The sequence below is a fragment of the Xenopus tropicalis genome, chromosome 9 (assembly GCF_000004195.4).
Source record: "Xenopus tropicalis strain Nigerian chromosome 9, UCB_Xtro_10.0, whole genome shotgun sequence".
Classification (NCBI taxonomy): Eukaryota; Metazoa; Chordata; class Amphibia; order Anura; family Pipidae; genus Xenopus; species Xenopus tropicalis.
Window position 1 is genome coordinate 52,785,455 of NC_030685.2, and position 27,904 is coordinate 52,813,358.

Sequence of the window (27,904 nt, forward strand, 5' to 3'; positions counted from 1 at the left end):
AGCAATGTATGCAGACATTTTACATACATTCAAATTGTTTTACAGGATCTTTAGTGAATAAGACATTGAACTATACAATATCCAGAAATCATACACTCACATATCTCTGTATTGATTAACTGTGATGTTGACCTAAAAATTAACAAGCTAGATATGTCCCCCATACCCATCTGTTAGGCTGGGTGAGGCACGTTATACTAGACTCTGTTATTCAGTGCTCAGCTCTACTCGCTCCCAACCCTCTGTTTTACCATTGTTTGTAAGTAGTACTAAGCATTGGTATATTTTTATGTTATAGGAAGTACCCTATGATGCTCTACAGTACATGACAGGAGAGTGCAACTACGGAGGAAGAGTAACAGATGACTGGGACAGACGTGCATTGCGCAGCATTCTGAATAAATTTTACAACATTGAAATGAATAAAAACCCAAATTACATCTTTGACTCAAGTGGCATTTACTATGCGCCACCCGATGGAGATGTAAGTAACTGTGACAAGGTTTTTCTTGAAGTTTTAGGCTTATGGCTCATATTGTTTATTTTGTTGTTACTTAGGTTGATTTCTCCTGGTTCATTTTATTCAGCAAGTGCTAATGTTAAACATACTTGCTACTCATGAACATTTCCACTGACTAAAGCAAAACTCATATTAACTGAAAAATGTTGACCAACAGATTAAAAGAGCTGTAAAATATACTGTATAGCCATAATTAATGAATTTAACTCATAGTGTGCTAAGTAATACCCATAAGTACTAAATATAACAAATATTACACTAACTAATGTGTGCTTCTAATCAATACATATAGTGACTGAGCAAAATATTATGATGTCAAAAGCTATTTACCACTTTATCTCTATTTACCTCTACCTGTTTAGATGTCATATTGTACTGCCTAGCCAAGCATACATCCGTAACCTAACACTCTGCCATGACTGTCATGAAGTCCTTATGAACTGTCCTCTAGTCATGCCTTGCATTACAAAAAATAGTGGATGCTCTTAACCTTATCATGTCATGCCAGGTCAAGACATAATGCACTATGGATGTATCACAGCCAGAATAAGTTGATCTGCTGAACAGTCAGTATTTCTCAGAAAGAATTTCCACTACCCACTGGCACTGATGTAGTCACATAGCAAACACATGCTGTGCTAAATCAGACTGCCCACCATTGCATTTACACACATTGGCCAGTCGGTAATGAATACCAATGAGTTGGTCTTGCACAGAGTTGGGGTCCCTGGTAGGGTGTATGGTCAATGATTGTACATGCATGTACAAACTCCCCTGCCAGTGATGATCATTTAGATTCTTAGAATTATGCACAATATATGCACAATATAGTAGTAGATATAATATGGGCAGTTTATTTTGTTTACATTCTAATTTATTTTTCTTTCAGTACGACAGTTATATAGAGTATACCAAAACCCTTCCTTTAAATTCATCACCTGAGATTTTTGGCATGAATGCCAATGCTGATATTACCAAGGACCAGTCTGAAACTCAACAACTGTTTGATAATATTCTTCTCACTCAGGTATGGAAGAAAATAAAGATTTTTTATTATAAAAAAAGCTAAAAACAGTTGGTAAACCTGATTTGCATCCATACACAAACAGACAGATTGTACTGATCCACTGTTATGCAGTTCTGAAGGAGCCAATGATCCTACACATGCAGTGAATACAGTGTAATGTCATCCTATTTGCCAGTGCACCTGAAAAAAATATATATATATCCTTTCACACATTGTTTTTTAAAAATGATTACCTGTTGTTATTACAAATGCATAGAGATGAATGAATAACTAAAGGATGATTAAACATTGGATTGGCTAGAGGCAATTATTTTTGTGCTTATGTTCTGTAGATTCTGATGATTCGTTTTTTTTCCACAGTCACGGTCTTCGGGTGGTGGAGCAAAATCTTCAGATGAAGTTGTTTTTGAAGTATCTGCTGATATACTAAGTAAGCTTCCCAGTAATTTTGACACTGAATCGGCCATGAGAAGGTATCCGACCACTTACACTCAAAGCATGAACACTGTGCTTGTTCAGGAAATGGGACGATTTAATAAGCTTTTGTCCACCATTAGAGATTCTTGCATCAACATACAGAAAGCAATAAAGGTATGTCATAACAGGAGAATACAGGGGTCATTCTCTCAATAAAAAAAAAGCATTTTCTTGTTTGTGTTGGTAGTCAGTTGAGAAAAAGGCACATGGACTTTTCTTGCCTAAACACAATGGAATACAGGTTATGGGCTTTTGCAACAACTGGCAGCTTATAATATCAGCAGGAATAGTATTCTGAGCATATTAACAACAAAATCTGTAACATGAAAGCTCTTAAAGAAATGTGAATACAAACATATCACTGGGAAAGAGATGAATGTTGAAACTGTGGCTCAGTTAAAAGAGGAAATAATTATACATTACTCAGAAAAGCAAATATGCTTAATTAGTTCTTTTTGTCTCAGCTCTGTCATATGATACATGAAGGTTAACTCAAAATTAATGTGAACATGCCACCAGGGCCTGATTGAATTCACCCTCCAGAGAGCTTAGTTCAAGTCTTAGCCAGGCCTCTATTAACTCGCTTTCACCTGGATTGGAGGAAAGCTGTTTTAATTCCTGTTTGACATATGTAGTGGTAAAGTTATTTGAGGGATCACTTCAAGTTTCTGTTTTGGAGAATGGCATTATCAGTAGTGATCAGCATGGCTTTTTGATGCATGGACCATGTCAGACAAATGTAATTGTCTGCAATACAGAAAGTAGGTAATGTACCAGTGTCTGCAGAAGGCACAAAACTATGCAGGCCAATATATGCATGGTTACCATGTACCATGTTGCTTCAGATGTTTTTTCCTCCTCTGGAGTAAATAGCAGTTAGGCAGGTTTCAGAAGGTTTGAAATTGATGGGCATGTGTAGTTTTTCATACTAAATTACTTTGATGTATTGTTACTATGAAATCTGGTAACAAACACTGAAATTTGAACTTCTGGCATCAGGAACATCAGAATTATGATAGAAATATTACATTTTGTGCATAACATGGCCTTGTGAGCATAGTAACTCTGTATAACTGATAGGGCAGAGCACCACAGAGCTATTTAGCCACAGACCCTTCATTCCCATCCAATAGATTACTCTAAGTCAGCAGTGTGGGGGCTCACTAAAATTACCTGTAATACTGTTGCTGCACATTGTCACTGTGCTGAAAAGCAATAGGCTTGTGAACCCTATGAGATTACTATGTAGTGATGCTGTTTTAAAAATATTCTAAGCTCTGCATAGGGTACTTAGCTGTCAGTCACATGCTATTGCTTAACTTTAATGTGCAATGTCCATGCCAATCAGTCTCACTGCATTGATTACATTTCCAGAGCTTTGCACAATTTGTGGGGCCCAATGAGAGAACTACAAGCACAAAGACACTGAATTAAAAACTCTAGTCAGGGGACTAATCAATCACAGGGAATGCCCAACAAGCAGTTATGCTGCTGTGTCAACATCTAACCTTATAATACTGGATATGTGTTCTTATAAATCATAGGGATTAGTGGTGATGTCTGCAGATCTTGAAGAGGTAGTGAGCAGCATTCTAAAAGGCAAGATTCCAGGAATGTGGATGAAGAAATCATACCCAAGCCTAAAACCCCTTGGCAGCTACGTCAGTGACTTTCTGGCAAGACTCAAATTTTTGCAGGTAAGAAAATAAAAGTAACAACAGACAAAGAGAACATTGGTTTTGTGCTTTATCCGACAGGGTTAAGACTTAACTTTTATTACGAGTAAAACCATAAAATATTTGTCGACACCTATTACATTGTGTCAACTGTTGTAGACATAGTTAAAACCAATTAGTAATTCAGAACATGTCCAGAGTGCAAATTGTCGTAATTAGTGCATACAAATATTACTTCCAGGACATGTTCATGTGAACAAATTTATTCAACTTCAGGTATGTTTTTTTTTTTCTGTAAATTGAAAAATTGCAGCATAATTCTGTAAGTTTGAAAAAATTGAAAGCTAAAAACCCTCTATTTTTTCCAACTATAATTTGAGATTTATCAGCTTGAAAATTCTGCCTACATTGTACTAAAAGTTATCCGCAATAATAAGTCAAATCAACTGTACTTGTTGTATTTTTGTCTCTTAGAGACATTTTGCTAGTCATCCAACTGGCTTCTCAATTAAGAACAACTTGTACAAATACCCTTAAATCCTGCTCCAATAAGCATGGGGTCAGGGATCTCATGAAGGTGAGTTGATGTATAAGTTGGTGTATAAGCATGATTGGAGCTTTGAGGTGTTATTAAACCTTCCAGGGAGGGGTGCCAAAGCAGCACTGTATGTGCCAAGAAGATCTTTGTACAAATCATTCTAAATTGAGAAAGAGTCAGTTTACTAGGAAACTTCTGAAGAAGAAATACAGCAAGTCAAGTTGATTTGACTTATTACTGTAGATATAATATGACCTGGATCTTCAAAGACACCTACTAAAAGCTAATTTAAGGTCAGCTACCCCTTTTAGGGGCTGTACAACCAGACTTGATGTACTGGTGATGTGATGTTTACTGTAGTTAAAAGTTAAACCATGTTAAGTTCAATTTCAAAGCATGTGGCTTCATCTCCAGTGCAGTGTGTGGGGTCTGTTACATAAGGGTGTCACACCCATGAACATCATATCCAGCTATAGAAACATAACTCACCAGATAACAATAGGATCTCAGTTTGACAGGCCAGAGTGGTGCTCACTGCTACTTCTGATATTTACAGTATACACTTTTCACCTTAACAGGATTGGTATGAAAATGGAACACCCCCTGTTTTTTGGCTTTCTGGCTTTTTCTTTACACAAGCGTTTCTAACTGGAGCCCAACAGAATTATGCCCGCAAATACACTATTCCAATAGATCTACTGGGCTTTGATTTTGAGGTTTTGGAGGACAAGGAGTACAAGCATGCACCAGAGGATGGTAAGAGGTCCAAGCTTTTATTTCGATACCCTTGGTTCAGAACAATTTGGCAACCACTATTTTAAGGTGCTAGAAACAACATGTGACCAATTGTTTTATTAGCCATGGATTTACACACAATTAAATGTATTATTAAATAGAGTGCTGTATCTGTCTCTCCTTCCACTTGACTGTTGCAAGTATTTTGGACATAAATAAAAGGTTAACTGCCCTTTTACTTGCTCCCTCATAGGTGTTTATATACATGGACTCTTTCTAGATGGAGCACGCTGGGACAGAAAAACAAAGAAATTAGGAGAATCATTCCCCAAGATTCTTTATGACACAGTGCCAGTGGTTTGTACCATTTCTTTTTTTAATACAATTAAAACATTAATACAGCTTGCTTAACACCTTTATGTGTGTCTCAGCTGAGATACAGGAACCTTGTAGGACACTTATGGAGACTGTTTGGTAACAAGAACCTTTTCAGTCTGTTAGAGATGTATGATAGAATTTTAGATCTTCCTAGCAGCTGCTATGTACCATATAACTACCTGCTTGCAAAAAGGAACCAAATGCAGTATGAAGTGTTCTTGTGGAGTTTGCAAATTGTTAAAGCACTGACTATTTTGCAGATGTGGCTGAAGCCTTGCAAGAGGACGGATATTCCAAACAGACCCTGTTACATTGCTCCCGTGTACAAAACAAGTGAGAGAAGAGGAACTTTATCCACCACTGGCCACTCCACCAACTTTGTCATTGCAATGACACTACCATCAGATAAGCCACAGGAGCACTGGATTGGGCGAGGAGTTGCACTCTTATGCCAACTGAACTCATAATGAAAATGCACTCTGGGAAAGTATCTGATTTTTATTTTCTCCAGTTTATAATTAACAGTGTACAACAGATGAGAAAAAGCAATGGTAACATTAAAACAGAGTACCTGCATAACATTTTAACGTTGTGACAAATGATTTGTTTTGCACAGTTTAGAATCTGAATGGGCGCTCCTTCAATAAGCAGATCATGGTCACATGTAGAGACACACTTGTAATGGAGACTGTAATTCACAATACATCTAGATACAGTTTTCCAGGCACAGGAACAATGGATTTGCAAAGCAAACGGCAGTGAATTTCTGATGTCACACATTTGATAAAGCGTGAATGGCCTTCATATTAATGTTCTCCTTATTTCATGGAATGTCAGAGCAGTACATTTACATACACACAATAAAGGTAAAGCTAGGTTGCCCCCTGAATGTCCATAAACAAGGATGTGAATACTGATGAATGTCTTTTAGCAGCAAATTTTTACTTGAATTGGTAGGTTATCAAGCATACAGTTGTAAACAGTAGTTCACCAGCAATCTACAATGGAGCCAAACTTCTAACAACCAAATGTGTTAACACTTTAGTGACCACAGTGTGAAATGGGAAGCATTGCCAGAGTACAAATCTTTCTTTAGGAACCTTCCCCAGCAATATTGCAGGGAAGAGAAGCAAATTGTACTAGTGCAAGTGGAGCTTCAGGCAAACACTGTATAGAGGGCAAAGAATCAGTACCTATCTTTTTATTGTTTCTCTGAATATAAGAAGAAAAATATATAAATGATATCCTTCACTGTACCACCATATATTGTATATGAAGTGTTGCTCCTATGCAGTGTCATAAATTCAGAGGGAAATGTGTGTTGGACTGGTGTTTGATAACAAAAAAAGAAATTAGGAATAAGCAATCATAATGGATTCTCTATGCCTATAAAGTAAATTTTTCTGTATATAAGCCTTTTAATGATGTCCTTTATCTCATACAATGGTTAATACGAAATTACCATGACCATGGACAAAATTGAAATCAACAGATCTTAAGAGGACTGTGTTTGTGAGTTACTAAATCACAGTGCTTAAGGTGCTCCAAGTAGCGGTGTGTGCCGCAGGTTGTCTCAAAAGGAGTTACTGATTCTAATACAAGATGGGCATGAAATAATTTAGCAACACATTTTGCATCAGAAATCCTGGGAAATGCAAAGTTCCGACTTCAACTATCACCTGCTGTAAGGAAAATTGTATTTATAAAGGCATTTAAACTACAAAATATTGCCACTTTAAAAGAGGGCCTCTCTGAGCACTTTTGCAATTTATTTTTTTTGCATTTTTGGCTCGGCATTTCTCATTGTTGTTTCACCCCTACTGAGCATTACTGTTAAAACCGATACATTCATTGTTGCCATTCCTCAGATTTTGTGGAGAAACTGGTCACCTAATGTAGCAAATTGTAACTGTGTAGCAAATGGGAAACCTGGCTGACTGACCAGCTACTGGGAAACACCAGGGGGTGTTTTCTATGACAAAGAAAAAAGTACTATTTTTTGAGTAGTAATTGAAAACAACTAAACTAAATATGTATTGTAGGTGACCATGGAAGCAAACACCCAGCCAATAGGGACACTTTGTAGGTAGTAAACAGCTGGTCAGTATGAATGCACCTGCTTACTAAAAGCTGCTTTTGCCCCTTGTTCTTTTGCTTACAGACTTTACAGAAGGAAAAAAAGAGTATTTAGCCTTTAATAATGATCTTGAAAATATTGACAGTCACCCAAAGCTGAATTTGTTTGTACAAAAAAGAATACAGTAACTTTGTCTGAATACCCTGACAGCCAATGGAAATAAGAGGCTTTGCATCTATCCACAATGGGTTATGGTCTATTGTAGGGATATATAAGAACTCTTGTTCTTGTCTGTAAATAGGTCAGGATAGGAGATGCTTTATCCAAGAAATGCTACTATGCAGGGAGGCACCAGCCTATGGAAAAATATGACTGACACTAAATAGTTAGGACCACTATATTAGGGTTTACCTTGACATGGTGTGGTGGCTTGTTAGTTTTATGTAACACATGCACTTACATATATACTGATGAAACAGGGGGCCAGGAAATATGCATCATTTTCTTCAATAGCTGAATATAACAGCAGATAGTACAGGCAGGATAAGAATGTATGTCTTGTTAGTTACCCTACTAATGCTGAATGAATTCATTAGGCTCTTAGGATGATGGCATACTGCTATCTACAAACCTCTATCCCGTAATGCGGATAAATCGGATTTACTAGCAGAGATGCCTCTTCTACCAATTCCACATGATTCCTTCTGGCTACACTACAAAGGTATTTCCAACAGATGTTTCATCTGTGGGTAGCACAGATTTCCTGCAGGCTAAAAACCCCCCATCACCCTTAAGAACAAACCACTATCAAAATAAAATGGCCTTTCTACCTATGATACATGAAAAAACAATGATGTAAAATGGATGTATAAGGTGGGGTGTGCTGATAAGAGGCTGATCTAGGTTACTGGCTCCATTACAATCTCATTAACACTGTGGGGTTTATTTATCAACATTTGTAAATATAAATGATAAATAGGCCTCCATCTGATATGCACTAAAAGGGGTGTGGGTATGCAACCAAGTTATACAAACACTTAAGGTGCCCAAGATGTCGCTAAGCAAGCAGATCTTCTCCCGATATCCCCCCACCTACGGGTGGGCGATATCAGGAGAATCCAGGCCCTGGGGCCAAACAATCGAATTATAATGATGGGTATAAGCAAAGTCGGTCCGGGGACTGCATCAACGAGCCAATGTGGTCCCCGACCCGACTAGACTTTTTAACCTGCCCAACTGATATCTGGCCGATTTCAGGCACGTCGGTAGTGCCCACATGGGCCGATTAGCTGCCGAATCGGTCTTTTATTTATTAATAGATCTGAATTGAAAATGCATGAACGAATTAAAATGTTGAAATCAACACATTTTTCATGTTTTTTTCCCATTTTCATACAAATTTTCAATGACTTATAACTGAAAAATAAAAAACCCAGAGAACCTCTAAAAATTCATGGTGTTTTTTAACACAAAAAATGTACAGGGGTGTTAAAAAACAAACAAACCATGAATTGTGAAGGAAAACAAAAGGGGGGATATGAACATTAGTAAATACTCCCCTTACTCTTTCACAGTAAAGGCCTCAGTATGACTACAATTACCTATAGCAACCAATCAGCAGGTAACATTATATTCCCATATTTTCCCTAGGCTCCAGGGCACAACCCTCTCTTCCAGATTCCAACCAGTAACAGCATATGGGTTGCACATCTCACTGCCCTGGCCAGACAATATCGAGCTGATGTAGGATCCCAGCTCACTGCATGTTTTACTGTGAGGCCTCGGAAACCTTCTCACGTGTCTCACTGAAGTACTTAGTTATATGCACAGGTATCTGCCCCATAATCTCTCTGAGCCCAGTAAGCCATTCCTTCAGAGTGTAGCTCATAGACTAAAGGATGCTGAATACAGGGGTGTTTAGTTATGAGGCAAGGGGAGTAGTAGTGCCCACAGGAGCTTTCCCACAAGTTTTACCAAAGGTTTTTCTCTATATTAGTTAGGGCTGTGACATACACAACTAACCTGTGCCAAATGACAGCCAATCCCTAAAACTATCATGTTAGGCTTATTATGTATTGAAATGACTTGGTTTGCAAGCAAGCAGGTAATGTTAGCCAGGCTATATGCAATTATGAAGCAAAAGCAGAATAAATGTACTAAAATTGCAACAAATTACAGAAGAAAAATGCACTGCAATGTAAAATCACTTTAAAATAAAACCCCTAACGTGGAATGCAGAACAAAAAAAACAAAAAAAACAAATATATGATGGCAAACAGACTAAAATACACTAAAAAGTGCAAATAACATTATTCTAATGTGTAAGACATTTTCTACACAAGTGCACCCCCCACACCTTGAGGGCCCAGGGCAAATGCCCATTTAATTGGAAAGATCAAGTGTGGCACAGGACTGCAAGCTTGGCATCAAAAGCAACCCCCCACTGAGTGGCATGCCCACTGATAATTCACTTGTTAGCCAATTAAAGGAGCCCAGTATAAAGGAAAGCTGCCTAGACATGGTCCGTTATGGAGCCAGTCATAATACAAAATGACAATGGGCGATTCTCACACAGGGTATAAATGGCAATACAACTTGGCACAAGGTCAGAATAGTGCAAATGTCCTGGTACCATGTCTGCCTCATATAGTAGCACCTGTGTAACACAATCATCTTCTGCAGAAAAAAGCCAATAAAAAGAGGCTGAACAAGAAGCAATCGGTACATCTGTCTGAATTGTAAAACTATATAAAAAAATCAACTCAATCTATGCTAAATATACAAAAATTATAACTCAAAAAGGTTCTATAAAAGGAGCAAGGTGCAGCTGCCCCGCTCTATCCTCTTGCTTTATATACACAAAAGATCACCAGCTACTGACTGGCCATTTACAATGATGAGGACATAATTAAAGGAATATGATTATTTTAATCTCATCCAGCTCTCATCGTGGATAGATCTGGTAGTGCACGCAAGTGGAAATGCCTACCAGAGCCAATAGCCACCAGAACAAGTATGGGATTTATTATCCAGAAACCTACTTTATGCGCTGTACAATAGATCCCATTCCTGTAGCACATCCACTCATGTTATTATATGTCAGTTATTAACACTTTCCTGACGGAATTCTTGCAATGAAAAGGAGAATGCCTGGAATGCTAGAATCTGTCGGAGTGCTTTGAGCAGCTGAACTCTATTCTGCACTATGGTGAATTTAGACTTTAGCTTTAAAACCCCTTTTGAATAAGCAATCCTTGAAAATGAGTGAATGTAGCGTTAATCAATACATTCAATGCCAATTCACAGGCAATGAGATCTGTAACTCCTGCTTTGTTCAAGCTACAGAGAAAAGATGGCCAGATGCAGTGACACAGAGACTTCTGCTTCAGTGACAACATTGTTACACATACAGGATGGAAAGGACTTGTGTCAGTTCACATTAAAGGAAAAGTTCAGTGTAAAAATAAAACTGTGTAAAATAGACTGCGCAAAATAAAAAATAGTTAGGCAAAAATCTATAAAGGCTGGAGTGGGCAGATGTCTAACATAATAACCAGAACTCTACTTCCTCCTTTGGCTACTGACTGCTAACAGCTTAGAGAGCTGTAATAGGAGGGGGGGGGCACATGCAACATAACAGTTTGCTTTTCCATCTGACCTGAGTGCTCACAAACTAACTGAACAGTTATGTCCCATGTGCCCCCCCCTAAAGTCACTAACGAAAAGGTTAGAGAGCTGAAAGCAGGAAGTAGAGTTCTGGCTATTATGTTAGACATCTGCCCACTCCAGCCTTTATATAGATTACATTTTTGCCTAACAATATTACAAACATTTTTTATTTTGTGCCGTCTATTTTACTCACTTTCATTTTTACACTGAAGTGTTCCTTATGAGTTTTTCTTTTCTTACACTTTACATTTTGCCCACATTCAGCAGAGCAAAGCATACACAGTGACTGAAGAACGCGTTCCCCAGCGAGGACTGCATGGAACCTAGAAGAGAATTAGGTACCACACAGCATTTAAGGCCACACTTGGACACCTGTATGCACATTACAGTTCCCATACAGTCAGTCATTCTTTACATGCAAAACAATAGGGATGCACTAAATCCAGGATTCAGTCGGGATTCAGACTTTTTCCAAGTGCCTGTCTGAAGTGAATCCAAATCCATAAAATCATGGATGTTAGCTCGAGGTTCACATTAACCCTTTTGAGGCATAAGCAAATTAGATTTGGACTCAGTGCAGCATTTGGCCAAATCCCAAACAGTTGATTCAGTGCATCCCTTAAAAACAGTATGCAACACGAACAGGACTTTTTGCTGGTACCAAGGACAATTGTTTATGAAGTGAAGTTAGAAAAGAAAAGTTTCCTGTTATACAAAACTAAGTTTTAAAAACATTTAAAGGGACAGTAAACCCTGTAATTAAATCTCTAGTGTGTTGGTCCGTATGTTAATTTAGCAGCATGTGCAATCTGCATACACATTTGTTTCCATATGCTCCTATCTAATACGCTACCCTACTGCATTCCAAGTGAATGATTTGATAGCAGTCATTTCCACAGCCACTTGTGATTGCTTGGCAACTCCCACACTCACAATACAGTTACACTGCATCACCAAAACATCCAAACCATGCAGATATATTGCAAATGTTACTAAATGACCATAAGTGACTTTTGTATGCAAGGTTTACTTAGCCCTCAGCACTGGTAATCAAACTAAAAAGCCCTAACCTGTTAATGCCCAAAGGTTAATAATAAAAAACACCTTGAGAAAGTCAAGGGAATAGCCTTCTGCCATATTTAAGGTTAGGGAAGCAATGCAATGTTTGCAGGAAAGAAACAAATATCTAAAGCACCACTGGCCAACTGTTTCTTTATATAAAACATGTTCAAAGGCCACATCATGTCACAGTATGTCTGTGGAGGCGGTGGGTGAGCAGAGACCCTTAATTTCCACTCCAAAGAGCACAATTACAATATGGCCCAAGAATTCTCTCTCCCGAGGGGACACAAGGCTTTAGCAGATCTACTGAACTGAAATTAATGTATTTCTAGGTACTGTGATACGATTATCATATATACATTTTGGTTTATATTCGGAGAGCCTGGGATGCAAGTGAACTAATTAATATATATGCTCTGTAACTATACGCACATACGGCCTCAGCCATTATCCAGCACTGTGATCAGAATGAACCACACACACTGACCCCTAGAAAGAGTACAGAAAGAGGCATATATACACAAATACAAACAGGGAAATTATCTAGACTGGCACATGTGTCTCCAGCTACACAGAACAATCCCATGGGTGCTGTGAGACTTTGGAAATGCACAATCCCCCCCTTACTGTAGCTCACTGAGCCCACTGGCACTGCTCCTGACCAACACATTTACCTTCATGTAGCCCTCCTCACTGGAGAATTTACACTCTACTCTTAGAAACATGTTGTAACTTATGTGGTGACCAACATTTGCAAATATTGTCCAGGAAAAACACTTTGATGGCATCATCTTCAAGAATAACACTTTCATATCTTCTTTAAATTTACTTGCATTGGAGACTAAGGTATAAGCTGACTGCTCAGCTCCACTTTAGGTGATGTTAGACTGCTTCAATGTAATGAACCAATATGGCAGCTACCACTAATGCAAACATGCACACTAGGGACATTCTGAGCACACAATAAGTTGTATCCTCATGGGGTTTTGTCCATTAAAGGAAATGCTACTTTACCTTTATGCCAGTACAGGAGTGTAGCCTTAAAACTGGTAAGTGTACCTGTACCTTTTGGATACTATTCACATGTGAATGTTGCAGACAGGCACGGAAATCAGCAGCTGGACAATGTCTGTACATAGCAAGCAGCCAACAGAGACGCGTTTTACAAATGAGTCACACCAGATACAATGAAGAATCAGAACTGAATGTCTAGCACTATTTTATCTTCATACAGTGCAATGAGCAGCATGATGGTAAATCCAAGGAGGAGTCCTAAGTTCTTTAAAATAAACTGTCCAACTGCACAATGTCCATTTTCTTCATGTTCTCCATCTCCGTGGAGCATTTCTGGAAGCTGAGAATACACAAAATAAATTATTAAACATATCTTGAAATTACATTTCTTAAAACTAAAAAAAGGAGGGGGGAGCAATATATTAGTGTATCAGTCTCTATGCACTACGTCTAGAGTAAATCATCCCTAAGGAGCCAAGAGCAGCACTGGTTAACTGGGGCCTGCATCCCTGAAACATACTGCATATGACATAATCAGCATTCCCACACGCTGAGACTGAGGTTTACCCACCAAGTGACTATCAAGTAATTGTGGCACATTCACACACAAAAAAAAAAAAAAAAGCAAGCAAAGAAAGAATCCCAAGGATTATTTAGACGGTACAATCATTCAGTTTGACAGATCTTCCCTCTAACACATGAGTCAGGACAGAGACAGGAGTGCTTCTAGGACCTTCAGGGTGCTTCAAGGCTGGTATGGACTGTGCAGATCTAAGCTGCCTTTACAAATATACATGAAGAAGAGACGTGCAAGGAGTGACTGCTCTTACCATGTCTACTAGCGCTACATACAGAAACATGCCTGCTGTAATAGCAAAGATCCAAAGGGTGATATTATTGGCATACTGTCCAACGGCGGTTCCAATCAACATCCCTACGTAAGCCATCATTGCAGACAGAAGATTGTACACAATTGCTTGTTTTACAGTCATACCAGCCTTCAGAAGGACAGCAAAATCCCCTAGATTAATAAAAGAAAACACAAATTTGGCAAATAGGAATTTACAAAATGCAAATTCAGAATCTAAAGAACAATAACACCAATAAATCCATGCACAGAACCTCTTCAAAAAGCACCTACACACTTAAAGACAACCTGTTAATAACCCATTTTTAGCACCCATTTCTAACATTGTACCCACTATGTCTAATGGATATACAGCAGAACCACAATTTTACGGTTTCCAGGGGACTACATCAAAAAGGAATACATTCTTGGAAAATGTAAGTACCAAAAAAGATGCAGTTTTCCTGTATGGGACAGAGAATAATGGCATAAATTCTGGGAAAACGTAGGACAGGGAGGACAAACAGGAATACTGCTAAAAGTGCACATTTATTTTAACCATCAGCAGTATTTCTGTGTTTGCCCTCCAGTTTCTCATTATGTATCCTGCTGGACCATCTAGTTGCCAAGGATGGAGCACCAGTGGAACTGGTCTTTTAGGTCACTCTACCCTTTGTTTCTAGTGTATAACCCATATATATATATATATATATATATATATATATATATATATATATATATATATATATATATATATATATATATATATATATATATATATATATATATATATATATATATATATATATATATATATATATATATATATATATATATATATATATATATATATATATATATATCCCTTTATATATAACCCTCTCTATACCATGTTGGCAAGTGTGTGATGCGTCAGCAGACAAGGACTTGAGGAGCAGCTGTAGGCCTTCCCACAGACAAACATCTGAATAGCCACATCCTTGCCAGGACAATTGTGTTACTGCACAAATTGTATTCTGCATTTTTACACAAATTTTTGCTGGCAAATGTGTTTTTTTCTTTGCCAACAGGCGTCAATGCCCCGTATGCCATTGCTCTAAAGGAAAAACTACTGTATTATGTTTTTGCCAGGGATGCGGGAATATCAAAGGCTTCATACTAGATGGACCCTAAAAGGTACATTAGTTCATCTGAAAAGTTAACTATGACCCCTCCCCCCTATAATCACCCTTATTAGGGTTAAGTCTGACTGCACATATTGTCTGTTATTTACCCACACATTATTTATCACTAATGGATGGTATGTTGTATTTTGTCCACAGTACATGGTGATACACAGACTTTCTTACCTAATTCATGGGGCAGCTCATGACAGAACACAGCTACTGATGTACTAATGCCTCCTGTTATCCCAGCACTGAATGCAGCACCTAAAGAGAAGGAATGAGAGAGTCTTTAGCACAGCTATATGGGTATACAGGCTGGAGACTCACAGAAAAGCATCATAGACACTTAAGCTGGCCATACCATGTGGGTTCCAAATTAGTGTCTAGATAATTTTTTTTACCATGGTGATCAGTCATTTCGTTGATCGGACAGGTTACAAAATTTTGGCTGGATAACGATATTATAAGCTTGAAGGTTAAGCAATTAGCACTATAAAGTCTACTACATTTTAGTCTGAAAGACATGTAAAAGGAGAACTAATCTCAAAATCAGTGGGGGGGGGGGGGGGGGCAATTTGTTCTGGCTACCCCAGACCCCTTGCCTGGGTTACTTGTCAGCAGAGTGCCACCATTTTTTTCCATGCAACCAGGTATCCCTTACCAGAGGTTTTTACTTTATTATTCCTTCAATAACAAATTTTACTAACAAAAACTTGTGCTTCAATATTTAAGTAATTTTTATTTTAACCTTTAATATCTGCAAGCACTAACCAATATGTTATGCACTCCTAGGGAAAAAAAAGTCCCTAATGCAGATTCTCTCATTCTAAAGTCTGAGTCTGCCATGGGACATATGGCAGCACTAAGTTTTTTTTTTTTCTTTCTAACCCAGATTGGTGCATTTAGTTTCCTTTAGAAGCCCCTGCCCAGAGAAAATAACCTAGTGACTGTATTCAGTGGGAGCAGTGGCCTTTCCTTCTCCTTTAAAGCTGTGAAGAACATTGTTTTCTGGGACTCTCTCTCCAGTAAGTTCCTTACTTTTTCAGTTGCTTAACGTGAAATAATCAGTGCAAAGGGCAATATTGTGTATTATAACACAACCCTATGTAACCTATTTATGGCTAGACAGCTCTGACAGATGTTCATTATCTGATTTGTAGTTTCTATTAGTATATGGTATTAATAATGGATTCAAGAGACTCCTTTAACTACTGATGCTTTAGCAGAAGGCTGTGTTTACAGTAATGCATATCCGGGAGCTTCCACTAGGCATGGAATATTTTAGCAACCCTAAAATTCTGAGTCCCTGCCTACTCTTATGGACCAAAGCTGTTTCAAACAACACTTGGCAGTAGTAAAAAATAAATTGGTATGCAATTACTGGGCCCATTAACCTCCACATGTTTTACATAGACGAGCCAACATCAATACCATATGCTGTCAAGCAGAGAGCAAGGAGCTTACCTATTGCTAAACCATCACTGAAGTTATGCATGCCATCTCCCATTATAACCATCCATGCTATACTAGCAATGCCGGTGTCCTTCATATCTTTTCCAGAATGGCAGTGGCCGTGTGAGTGATGAGAATGTTTGTTATGGTTGTGTTTCTTTGGCACCTCCATCTTTTCATGATTATTCTCATACTGTCCATCTTGCAGGCTATGGTTGTCATCATCATAATGGGAGGCATCTTTGTTGGCATGAGCAGTTCTTTCATCGGCTGGAATAAAGACTTTCGCTGGGGACTGCAGAACATTCTCTACATATGTCATTTCTGTCTGATTCAGTTGTTGGTTTTCACAAGTAACAGAATCTTGCATCGCTGCATTCAACAATAAGAGTAAGCAATAAGCTGCATGTCAAAGAATCTGTGGTACCTACATATATGGCAGTACCTGCTGCAACGTCTTCAGTCTAGTTAAAGTGCCAGTAACACTATAAAGAGCACTCACACATAAAAATAACAGACCTCCGCTTATATGTAAACAAATAAAGGAGTTGAAGGTTGCGTATCATCTACTGAGCAACACACCTCTTGTTTAATAGGAGTGCGATAAAAGGACTGGTGTATACCAGTATACATTCCCCTCCCTTTTTGTTGTGATGTTTTTTTTCTAGCAGGAGTGCACTGAGCAGGGGGATCTGTGCATTGGGAATCTAATTATCCACCCATGGATTTTTCATGATGTAAGCACATGCTCAATACATGACACTTATGTTGAACAAAAGCTACAGAGAGAGGGATGGCATAAAGAAATTACTATTAGCTATCATTTATATAGTGTCAACTTATTCTGCAGTGCTTTACAGAGATGATACATCATTCACATCAGTGCCGCTTCCACAGGTGCTTACAATCTATGATCCCAATAACATTACCAAAAAAAAAAAATAAAAATGCCCATTTAGCAACAGTCAGGTAATGTGGGCGCCATGATATTTAAAATGGGTCACCATTCAGAAAGCACTGGATCATCTTACCTTCTAAAGGCTTAAGTTGAAGCCATTCTGCATCAGACCTCCGATTTGAGCTGTGATCAGATAATTTTCTGCCAACTGCAGCCTCATCCAATTTCTGTTTTCTCTTTAGCCACTTCCGCTTCCCCTACACAAAAGAAAATTGCCAATTCCCCATTTAATTTGAATCCAAATGAGATGCCACTGTGTACTTAATTAGCACATAGGAACCACTTGCTAAGGGCCAACGCAAGGGGAAGTTATCATCAGACTGTACTGGGCAAGCTGTGAAACTGACGCTAATGGCCAAGAGTTGTGCTGCAATTATACACACTTAAATCATTCTGCTATTAAGCATCTGTTTGCAAAACAAATATTTCATTAACAAATACATTTATTGCAGACGGCTACAGGAGAGAAGAGGGAATGACAAAATATCTACATGAGCAAGAAATGAAAAGTAATAAATTCATGTTTCAACAAAACAGGTTTGTTATTTCAAATGTTTTATTGTAAAATATATGTGTCACAGTTTAACTTTTATAAACTCACAGTGGCACGTAAGTACGATATAGTCACATGGTGAATGTCCAACAACCACTATCTGAAGTGTAAATTTAAAACTAGTGCATAATTTCCTTATTTCATTTATTCCTGCTATGCAACTATTAACTGATGTATTTTGGGGAAAAAAAAAAAAGTTTATGTGACAGTATTTCTTCTGTTTAATTTTTTCAGTTTCATTCTTCATTTCCCAGGGTGCCACAGCCATGTGACTTGTGCTCTGATAAACTTCAGTCACACTTTACTGCTGCGCTGCAAGTTGGAGTGATATCAACCCCCTCCCAGCAGCTGATCAGCAGAACAATGGGAAGGGAGCAAGATAGCAGCTCCTAGTAGATATCAGAATAACACTCAATAGTAAGAAATCCTAGTCCGGCTTGGGACTACTCCAGTTACATGGTAGTAGGTTACCTGAAAGCAGTTCTAATGTGTAGTGCTGGCTCCTTCTGAAAGCTCAGACTCAGGCACAATGCACTGAGATTGTGCCTACACACCAATATTACAACTAAAATAAAAAACATTTGTTGGTTCAAGAATAAAATTTTAAATGGTAGAATGAATTATTTGCTAAGTAAACAGTGTAATTTAGAAATAAAAAGTTTAATAAAATTTGTCTTCATTTTTTATGTCCTATAGTTTAATTATTTGCTGCCTTTTGCCTCTTTCCAGCTTTGAAATGAGGGGGGGCTGACTTGGGCAACAAAAAACTTGCTCTGTGAGGCTACTGTTACTTTATTACTTATCCTTCTATTCAGGCCCTCTACCATTCATCCTATAGTCTGTAATTCAAGCAGCTGAAACTCTCCATCAGAGAGCTGCTGAACAACAAGCAATGAAGACCAACTGCAAAGTGTCTCAGCATCATCAGTGATACTGGTACTCAGAGTGCAATATAACAAATACTATAACTATTAAATAAATATTTTGTACATACCATTCTTTCCTTGTAATGTTTAAACATCCACAGGCAGTTCTCCACAATAAACAGGAGATAAATTCCACCCAAAGCAACAAGACCCTTCATAACACCGTCATACTCGCTGAGAAAAGACTGATCCTCACTGTGCAGAGATTCATGATTGTGCTCGTGACTGTGATTAGGGGCTTCTGTACCATGATCATGGCCCCCTTGTGACTGATATATAAAAAAACCAAAAAAAAAACCACATAAGACAAAAGTATTATTCTCTTAGAACAGTAGATTACTGTGACAAGAATGAATACACAGGGAATGAACATGTAAGGGTATGCAGAGTGTGCAAACTAGATAGAAGCAATCTAGTCCGTCCATATACCATGAATAGCAGGCACCCATTTTGCAGGTGGGTTACCTGTGCACTGGTAATTATTTTCCTCGCAAAAACCAAACATGGAGTCTGATCCTTAGGTCTAGGTTCCTGCTTGCCCTGTTTAGTTTAGAGATTAAAAAAAAAAAAAACCTATAGTTTCTTTGTTAGAACAATAAGCAAACAGCAAGTTCATTACCATATTAGCTATATTCATTGCACTATGCCGCACAAGAGAGATATACTACCACTGCCCATTTAAGAAAAAATACTGGCAACATTGCCTGGAGGAGCATCTGGCATTTGACTATACTCTAAATGCACCCCTGCAGACCTCTCTTTACCTCCAAGACAGAACCTAAGGTTTGGGAAAAGGGGTACCTCTGGCTACCGAGCCTAAAGATAGAGAGTGGAGAGATCTGCAGTGCTCTATGTGAAATACATTTACAAATTAAAGCTGTTATAAATAATTATTAAAATGTTTAAAAATTGGAATTATTATACTTTCTTTGATTAGTCAGAATTCTTTGGGATTTACATTCTTTAACGGGTTTAGTTTTGTAGTGGTGGCAGCCAGAAGGTAAGTAGGAGATGCATTTTAAATAGCATTGCTAATCACAAGTCAGTCATATACAATAAACAATCACATTTACTGAGGGGCTTTAGATATACATCTTAGAAAGCATATGGGTCACATGTTAGACATTTGTGATAAAAAAAAAAAGTGCAATACTTACATGAGGTAGCAGATGAAGCAGTGCATCCCCACTGAGCGTTCCAACAGCTAAAGCAACCAGGAAGTTGAGAAGATACTTGAAGCAGCCTTGGTTAATGATCGGAATCAAGATAACACCAAGTAATGAGAGCAAGCTTATGACAGTGATTGAGATCAGGCCGCAAATCCAGGCTGTAAAGAAATAAAAGCAATGTAAATAAATGTGTATAACGGTCACAAATATAGATCCATTTTTTCAGGATTCTGACAAACACCAAAATCTTGCATGAAAAGAACTGGCCTAACACCAAACCAAATTTGAATCCTATTGTATTCCCAAAGGGAGGGGGAGAATCTGCGCACAAAACTTATAGTATAGTTTTTCTAACTAATTGACACTTGGTACATTACAATTAATTCATTCTAATGTTTAATTCTACTGTTATTCTTGAACAAAAATATATATTTTTTAGCTGTAATATTGGTGCGTAGGGGCAATCTCAGTGCATTGTGACTGATTCTGAGCTTTCAGAAGGAGCCAGTGCTACACATTAGAACTGCTTTCAGATAAATTGAGTAGCAGAAACAATAGGTTAACTAAAGGAGTCATAAATTGGTTGAGCTGGACTTGGATTTTTACAATTAAGTGCTTATAGAACATCTACCACTAGGTGAGGAATGGGAGCATTTTTAGCAAAACAGGTGTCAGGGAGCAGGGGGGGGGGGAATATCGCTCCAACTCCCAGTGGAATTTATCAGGGAAACTTACCTGGGAAACTAAGAACATGGCTAGCCCAACATCACATTTAAATATAAAAAAAACTGTTTGCTCGAGTGCTATTAACAGATGCATTTTGAAAAAAATGTTTTCCCCCTGACAGTACCCCTTTAAATGTCGACCAGGAGTTGTTCATCCACTCCCTACAGGAAGGAGATACTTTCCCTATGTAGTGTAATCCCGCCAAGACACTATGTATTGGCGGTACTATATTCACTATATAAACAGGGGTGTCGCTGTAATAGAAGATGTGGTTGGATATATGCAATGTTTTATTACTATTTCCTGATAAATCAACCATCGTTGGATACTGTATAACCAATAAAGATAAGTTATATGGTGGGGTACACCTCACAATAGCATATATGTACCTCGATTAACATAAGTAATAAGTAACATAAGTAAACATTGCCATCATGTGCCTGTACCTCGCATTCAGACCATATGATACGAATGGGACAATTTTTTTCACACAAAAGGCCTAATCCAATAGCACATTCAGAATTAATTGGGTCGTGCATAACCCTACTGTTTGCCAGTTGCATAGTTGATGCATCTCCTGATACTTTCCCCGGCATGCCGTATGGCCTTTGTTCAAATGACAGGAAGCAGAGTTTAACAGATATTTTCTTCTAAAGCATTCAAAATAACAAATGGTTTTCAGGATAGGGAAATTATTGGGGGAGGGTAGAATAGATTTTTTTTAGTTAAAAATTTTTAGTGTTACTTTTCCTTTAAGGGCTGTCCCCTAAACTTCCCAATACAAATAGGATTGGTATATGAAGCCAAGTGCTGGTGTGCTGGTATTCAAACTCTAAATACAAGTATTTTTCTCCTATAAACGTTGTTCCAAACTTGGGCAACATTACACATGGTGTTCGTGCCTGTTCCTAAAAACAAAACAGGTAATTATGCAAAGCAACTTATGAATGGAAGAACAGGGGGGAAGCCATTGGCACCACTTCCAGGAGGTTTTGGTTTTTATGATTTTTAACTGATCATTGTGGTAATGCCATTTCCAAAACCCAGAAAAAATAGTAAGTCTTTGCTTACCGGAGGCTCCAGCTTTACTTTTCTCCACATTCTCCACTTGCAAATCTGAAAAATGTTTAATGCAAAGCCTACTGTCAATCTGATACACCAGAGCTGGGCAGATATATGCAAACTGGTCAGGTGAAATTGGAGAATTGGCATTCAGGCCATAATAATGAAGCAGCTGAGTGATGTTCAAGCACTGGAAGAGAAACAGTCTCATTAGACATAACAGGCACACAAACAGATAATCCTTATTACACAACTGCATTAACTCCTCTAAAGCAAGAGACACAGAGTATTAAATTGGCCAGTCTAGGTCCTCTCTGATAGTTATGCACCAAGTAAGCTAAATCTGTGCTTGTCCTAGTGCTAGCAATGGGTAGTATCAAAAGACCCGGTGGTATATTTATCATGCTGTGTAAAAAGTGGTGATGTTACCCAGGGCAACCAATCAGCATTTCATTTCAGTAATGAAAGCAAAGCATAAGATGTAATGTTTCACTTCACTTTTTACACAGCATGATAAATATACCCCTTAGAGTATTTATTAACACAGGAGACAAACATCACCTGTGATGTTGCCCATAGAAAACAAAAGCGAAGAAATGATTTAATGATGTTAATAAATACACTGCATTGAGAGTCTGGCTGCACCACAAACTACCACAGTGCTACAAACTGCCAGCATGTGCAGCACTGCCTATAGTTGGCAATACAGACAGACAAGGCTCAGGGTTTCCATAGCACTTAGGAAAACAACTGTAAGCCTTCAGCCCAGTGTCTCGAGATATTTCCCTATCTGGCTGTAGCATAGCTGAGTCCATAAATAAACACTGCAGGTCACTTCTAGAAACTTTTACAGTAAAGCTGGCCGCATATTTAATGAAACCACTGATTTCCATGCCCACTGAGGTTTTTTGATGCACTGTATAACATTAATATCAACACTCCAGTAAAGTGAAACTAGCAGACATGATGCAATGTCTGCCAGAAACATTACATTTTAGTATATTGCAGTGAAGAATCTTTGAAGATATATTAAAAAAAAGCCACAACAATAAAACATCAGCCTGGCAGTAAATTTGCTTTCAGGTTGCTGGGGTCAGCGACCATAGCAACGAGATTGCAATTTCATTTTCTAAAGCGAGAACAGGAAGCCAATAATAGCATACAAGCTGCCAAAATTCTATATCACAAAGCTCTAAACCCTGACTCAGATTGTCCAGTGCCTTAAACTGGTGAACAGAATGCTCTTCTGATTCTTTAGTTAATCAAACAGGTAAAAAAGCAAGTTATAGTGTCGTGTGAAGGAGGCAGAGGAAGGCCGATGAAGAAGTGACAAATTTGATCATAATTATTGTTTAGAGAGCAACTTTAAAACATATTAATGAACACCAACTGAGAATTATAAAAACTAGAAAATATATGTATAACGTTGTTCTGAAAACCTTTATTTTCTAGCAGACATGGTCTAGAACACCCCCTCCAGCGCAGCCATGCCTGCTTTCCTTTAGATGTTGTTTCTCAAACTTGGGGCACACAGCTGAGAGGAGGGTAGTACAGCAGGACCCAGGGGGTGCAATTCCTTTTACTTCTCTGGTGCCTTCCTTCTATTGCAGAGTCAGCAGCACTTTCTCCTACTGGCATCCCTGCCCAATGGGCAACACTGTCCTGTAGTTAACTATTTCTCTGCTTTACAAAACCACAAGAGCAGCCAGTACAGTGTAACCTTGTTTAGTTAGTGGGACCAAATCCCTAGCAGCAAAGCACCATGTATCCTATGTACAGTGCACAAAGAGGGAAAACAGCCAGTAAGATTATTGCTTTCAGCTTGTAGTGATCTGAACTAAAGTAGCTGCTGATTGGTTTCTACACTTTTGCAGCGAAGTGCTTCACACTCTGGGAAAGTCTGCATTAGTGGGAAATGGCACAGTTCAGTCATAGCTGTTAAATGCACTGTTATTGGAGATTCAATATTAGTTGCAACGCCACTTTTAGTCACATTTTATTTACAGCCTAGTTGCTGATTGGTTCCTATGCTACAGTGCAGTGTGTGCTAAGAGCTGGCCCCCCTGCACAGCCTGGGAAAGGAGGAAGCAGGAAGTGGAGCAGTTGTGTGGGACAAGTAGGGTTTTGCAGAAATTTTTTTTTATAAATCAGCCCAAAACACTACTTTTTAAAGCACATCACTTCTATATTTAGAGGAGTACAATTCATTGGCACAATATTGTTTTTCACACAAATTTTCCTATATAAGTCAAAATATTCTCCCACACTGGAAATTTCATCAAATAACTTCCTCTTTAAACTAGAAAACATGAAATTTTAAAACACAAGAACAATTTCACACATGAAGGAGAATATGCCAATACTGTGCAAAACTGGCCCATGTCTATGCAGTGCTTAATGATGAAGTACTAGGCAAAAATGTGCCAGTGCAAGCAAGATAAGGCAGTCATAGTGACTGTCCCAGCTTTACATTTCCGTGATGTCTTTACTATATAAAAAAAAATAATAAACAAACACATAGCCAAAAAACAGTATTTCTGTAGAAAACCTCACTGGTTATTTAGTTTTTTTGTAGTATTTATGTTTCTTTATCACTTGGCAGGTAACTATATTAAAGTTCAAAATGACCCCAACTACCGGGAATTACAGAAAATGCACCCTGAAGCCAACATTTAATATGGATCCTTTTTGGCTAGCATAGATCCAATATTACTAAGGAGTTATTAGTATTTAGTTTCCAAGGTAGAATTCAAGGAATCATACTACATGACAGAAAGACACATGCAAACATAAAAGTAAGGCTGAAGACAGCCACAGCTGTAATGCTGCTTTCCAAGCATTCCCCATTGGGTGGGAGGCATTTGTTAGCTAGCTACTAAAGCACCATGTATGCCTTCAGAATAAACATTTACCTAAAGATCAAGCAGCTTTCACTTACCTCATCGTGTTCATGATGTTCCTCGCCATGCTCCTTATGATTCTGAGCTAAAACCAGGTCATGATTTTTCAAGCTGTGATTGTCATGTGGGGCTTCCCTTTTCTTGGTGTTTCTTGTTCTGTTTTCAGCCCCCAGATGATATCCTGAATGATGGTCCCCACTATCATTATTTGCAAGTTCATGGATAGGAGAGGAACCCGGGGTAGTGTCTGATTTGTGAACGTGGTTATGCTCATGTGTTTCATCGTGCACATGATGAAATAAAATATCTGAACCCACAGTTGTCTCAGCATTTTTCTTTCCTTTTCGATTCTTTTTGTGTTTGTGTGCCTTTCTTTCAGTACCATCATGAGTGGCATTTAAACTAATTTGCAGGTCCTGACCATGTCCTTCATGTTCTATTTCACTTACTGAATGATTGTGTGAATTGGAACGGTTATGAGAATTATGTGAATGGTGTGTGCCATTATGTCCATGATGGTGCTCAGAGGGACTGTGTGATTTCTTAGGTACATGTGATTCTGCTTTTCTTTCTTGACATGTATGTACATCTGTAATGGGTGATGTACTCTTGGTTTCGTTATCTGCATCACTGTGAGCATGGGATTGCAACGTATCATGCACGTGAGTATGCCTTCTTTCTTGTAAATCTAAGACATCCAAATGGGAAACATGATCATGGCCAAGATCTTCATGGACAATTTCAACAACTTTAACCTCTCCGAGGCCTAAACTGTCCAAGAGTTTTTCCAGCCCATTAAAGGACAGCCTTCCATTGTCCCCATATCTATGGAAAAGTTTTTCAATGTAATATTTTTGTTCATGCTCAGCATCTGGCGCTGTATTCTTGTCAGTCGATAACTCTAGACCGCTGTTCTTAAGATAAGGCTGTTCCGAGATCTGGTAGTCACTGTGACTATGAAAGTGCCTTTGATCAGAAATGTGATCATGCACATCTTCATGGCAATGGTTGCAGTGATGAAACAGAAATGTCAATAAACAAATGATGCAGAATTTTGTGTGCATATGTACCTTCATTTCTATTTCACCTAGGGGAAATGTAAAAAGAGTTCATTAGAAGGTAGAATATATTCAGCTTCAATAAAGGTGAATGATGTTAATCTTGGTTATCCTTTTAATAAATTCATTTTGTCACCACTGGGAAAGACACTACAGCAAAAGGACAAATTCATTTATTTTATATATTATTTATCCCTCTGCAAACTATTTGCCTTAAGAGAATATTTAAACTATGAAAGTTTGATTCTATTAAAAAATTAAGCAAAATATTGCACTAACAGGGGTGAAAATGAAGAGACAGAATTAAGGACAGAAAATAAGGTCTGTGACTTACAAGTCTACAAGCTAAAGAGACTAAGGTTCAAAAGCTATGGTCTATTCATCCATAAGACACTATCACGGACAGGGCAATAGCTTTTTAGAGACTGTCAAAAGTTAATGTTTTATTTGCCTGTAGTGCTCCCTTCTGATATTGCAACCAAACCCAACTGAGTAGGCGATACCAGTATTAGTACATCACTTATATCTGATGCATAAACCCCATCTGTAAACCGTGCTGACGCTTTATAAAAGTAAAAAGGCTTAAAGGCACTGTACCTGCCCATTACTAATATCAATTTGAACAAAGAGGCTTGAACACTATGTTTTCCCAGATGTGAGATTTAGTTACACATAGATACCCCAGGGCAGGTATAAAATATAAAGTGCACGTAATGATGCAAGTTAATAACTATATTCACTGTCTAAATGGAGAGACCCCACTCTCAAAGAGAAATTCAGTGTTTGTGTTCCCCAAGGCAAGCAACAGATTGTACATCATAAACTGAATCTACTCATGCCTCCAAACATGTAGCACAGTTACTAGATGAAACAGATTTAAAATAAAGGCACCATCTCAGTCAGTACAGGTATTGGACCACTTATCCGGAAACCCATTATCCAGAAAGTTCCCAATTATGGAAAGGCCATCTCCCATAGACTCAATTTTAATCAAATAATTCACATTTTTAAAAATGATTTACTTTTTCTCTGTAATAATAAAACTGTACCTGTACTTGATCCCAACTAAGGTATAATGAATCCTTATTGGTAGCAAAATAATCCTATTGGGTGTATTTAATGTTTAAATGATTTTTTTTTTAGTAGACTTAAGGCAGGAGATCGGAATTACGGAAAGATCCCTTATCCGGAACCCCCCAGGTCCCAAGCATTCTGGATACTGTGTCCCATACCTGTACTTCCCCATGTTGCCATGTGTTTGCCCCAGCAACTCCGCTCTCCTCTCACACAGTAAGGTATACATGAGGGTCACACGGCTCCTGATACAAATGACCATAGTATATGTGAGTGTAACACAGGGTGAGACAGATGGGACTGTAAGCTCCACTGGGGCACAGACTGGCGCTAACGCCGTATCTCTGTAGTTCTGTATATATCTGGGGGGTCACTATGTAAACACAGATCCATAGTAATAAAACAAGCATACCGCCCAGCAGCCTCGCTTTCCTTAACACAGCCAGCACTTCCGAAAAGCTGTTTAAATGTCCCGCAACGCCATTCCAATGCCCAGCTACTCGGCTCCTGCCGGCCTCTCACCCAGGCGGCGCTAGGCGCATCTCGCGGGAACGTGACGTCACGGCTCCAAGGCGCTAAATACGCGCGGTGACGCACTCACACCGATAGTGACGAACCCGGAAGGGCCTTCATTGCACCTCCGTCATGTGGACATACCATGTGACTGCCCTGTGAAGGATTAACTTCTTTTGAGCGGCAGAGTTAATGCCTGTTGCTTTGCTATGCTTTGGGAAATGGTGGGAATGTGCGACCTAATCCCCATGTTATGTTTCATTGGGCATGTGCATGCTGCTGAGGGGATTCACTGTGCCACTTGCTAGGGGGGAATACTCTGTGCCA

The 27,904-nt window shown here is 38.5% G+C and overlaps 2 protein-coding genes across 3 annotated transcripts in view; one reads left to right on the forward strand and one right to left on the reverse strand.

Moving 5' to 3' along the window:
* The window catches only part of dnah7 (dynein, axonemal, heavy chain 7), an 86,595-nt gene extending 79,063 nt beyond the window's left edge, over positions 1–7,532 (forward strand). For both annotated transcript variants that reach the window (XM_012971042.3, XM_002937720.5), the window contains exons 58-64: positions 299–484; positions 1,410–1,547; positions 1,908–2,138; positions 3,569–3,721; positions 4,817–4,994; positions 5,227–5,330; positions 5,612–7,532. In XM_012971042.3, the coding sequence (XP_012826496.2) occupies positions 299–484; positions 1,410–1,547; positions 1,908–2,138; positions 3,569–3,721; positions 4,817–4,994; positions 5,227–5,330; positions 5,612–5,818 (1,197 nt within the window). In that variant the 3' untranslated portion in view covers positions 5,819–7,532. The remainder of the gene's footprint in view (positions 1–298; positions 485–1,409; positions 1,548–1,907; positions 2,139–3,568; positions 3,722–4,816; positions 4,995–5,226; positions 5,331–5,611) is intronic.
* A 3,823-nt stretch (positions 7,533–11,355) lies between these two features.
* slc39a10 (solute carrier family 39 member 10) lies at positions 11,356–27,670 on the reverse strand. Its single transcript, XM_002937708.5, has 10 exons — positions 27,477–27,670; positions 24,971–26,019; positions 22,042–22,222; positions 20,233–20,402; positions 19,144–19,344; positions 17,670–17,793; positions 16,651–17,010; positions 15,370–15,450; positions 14,004–14,194; positions 11,356–13,513 (listed from the first exon to the last, which is right to left on the reverse strand). The coding sequence occupies exons 2-10, from the start codon at positions 26,006–26,008 to the stop codon at positions 13,355–13,357; spliced, it is 2,505 nt and encodes an 834-aa protein (XP_002937754.1). The 5' UTR covers positions 26,009–26,019; positions 27,477–27,670; the 3' UTR covers positions 11,356–13,354.
* Positions 27,671–27,904: the final 234 nt, after the last annotated feature.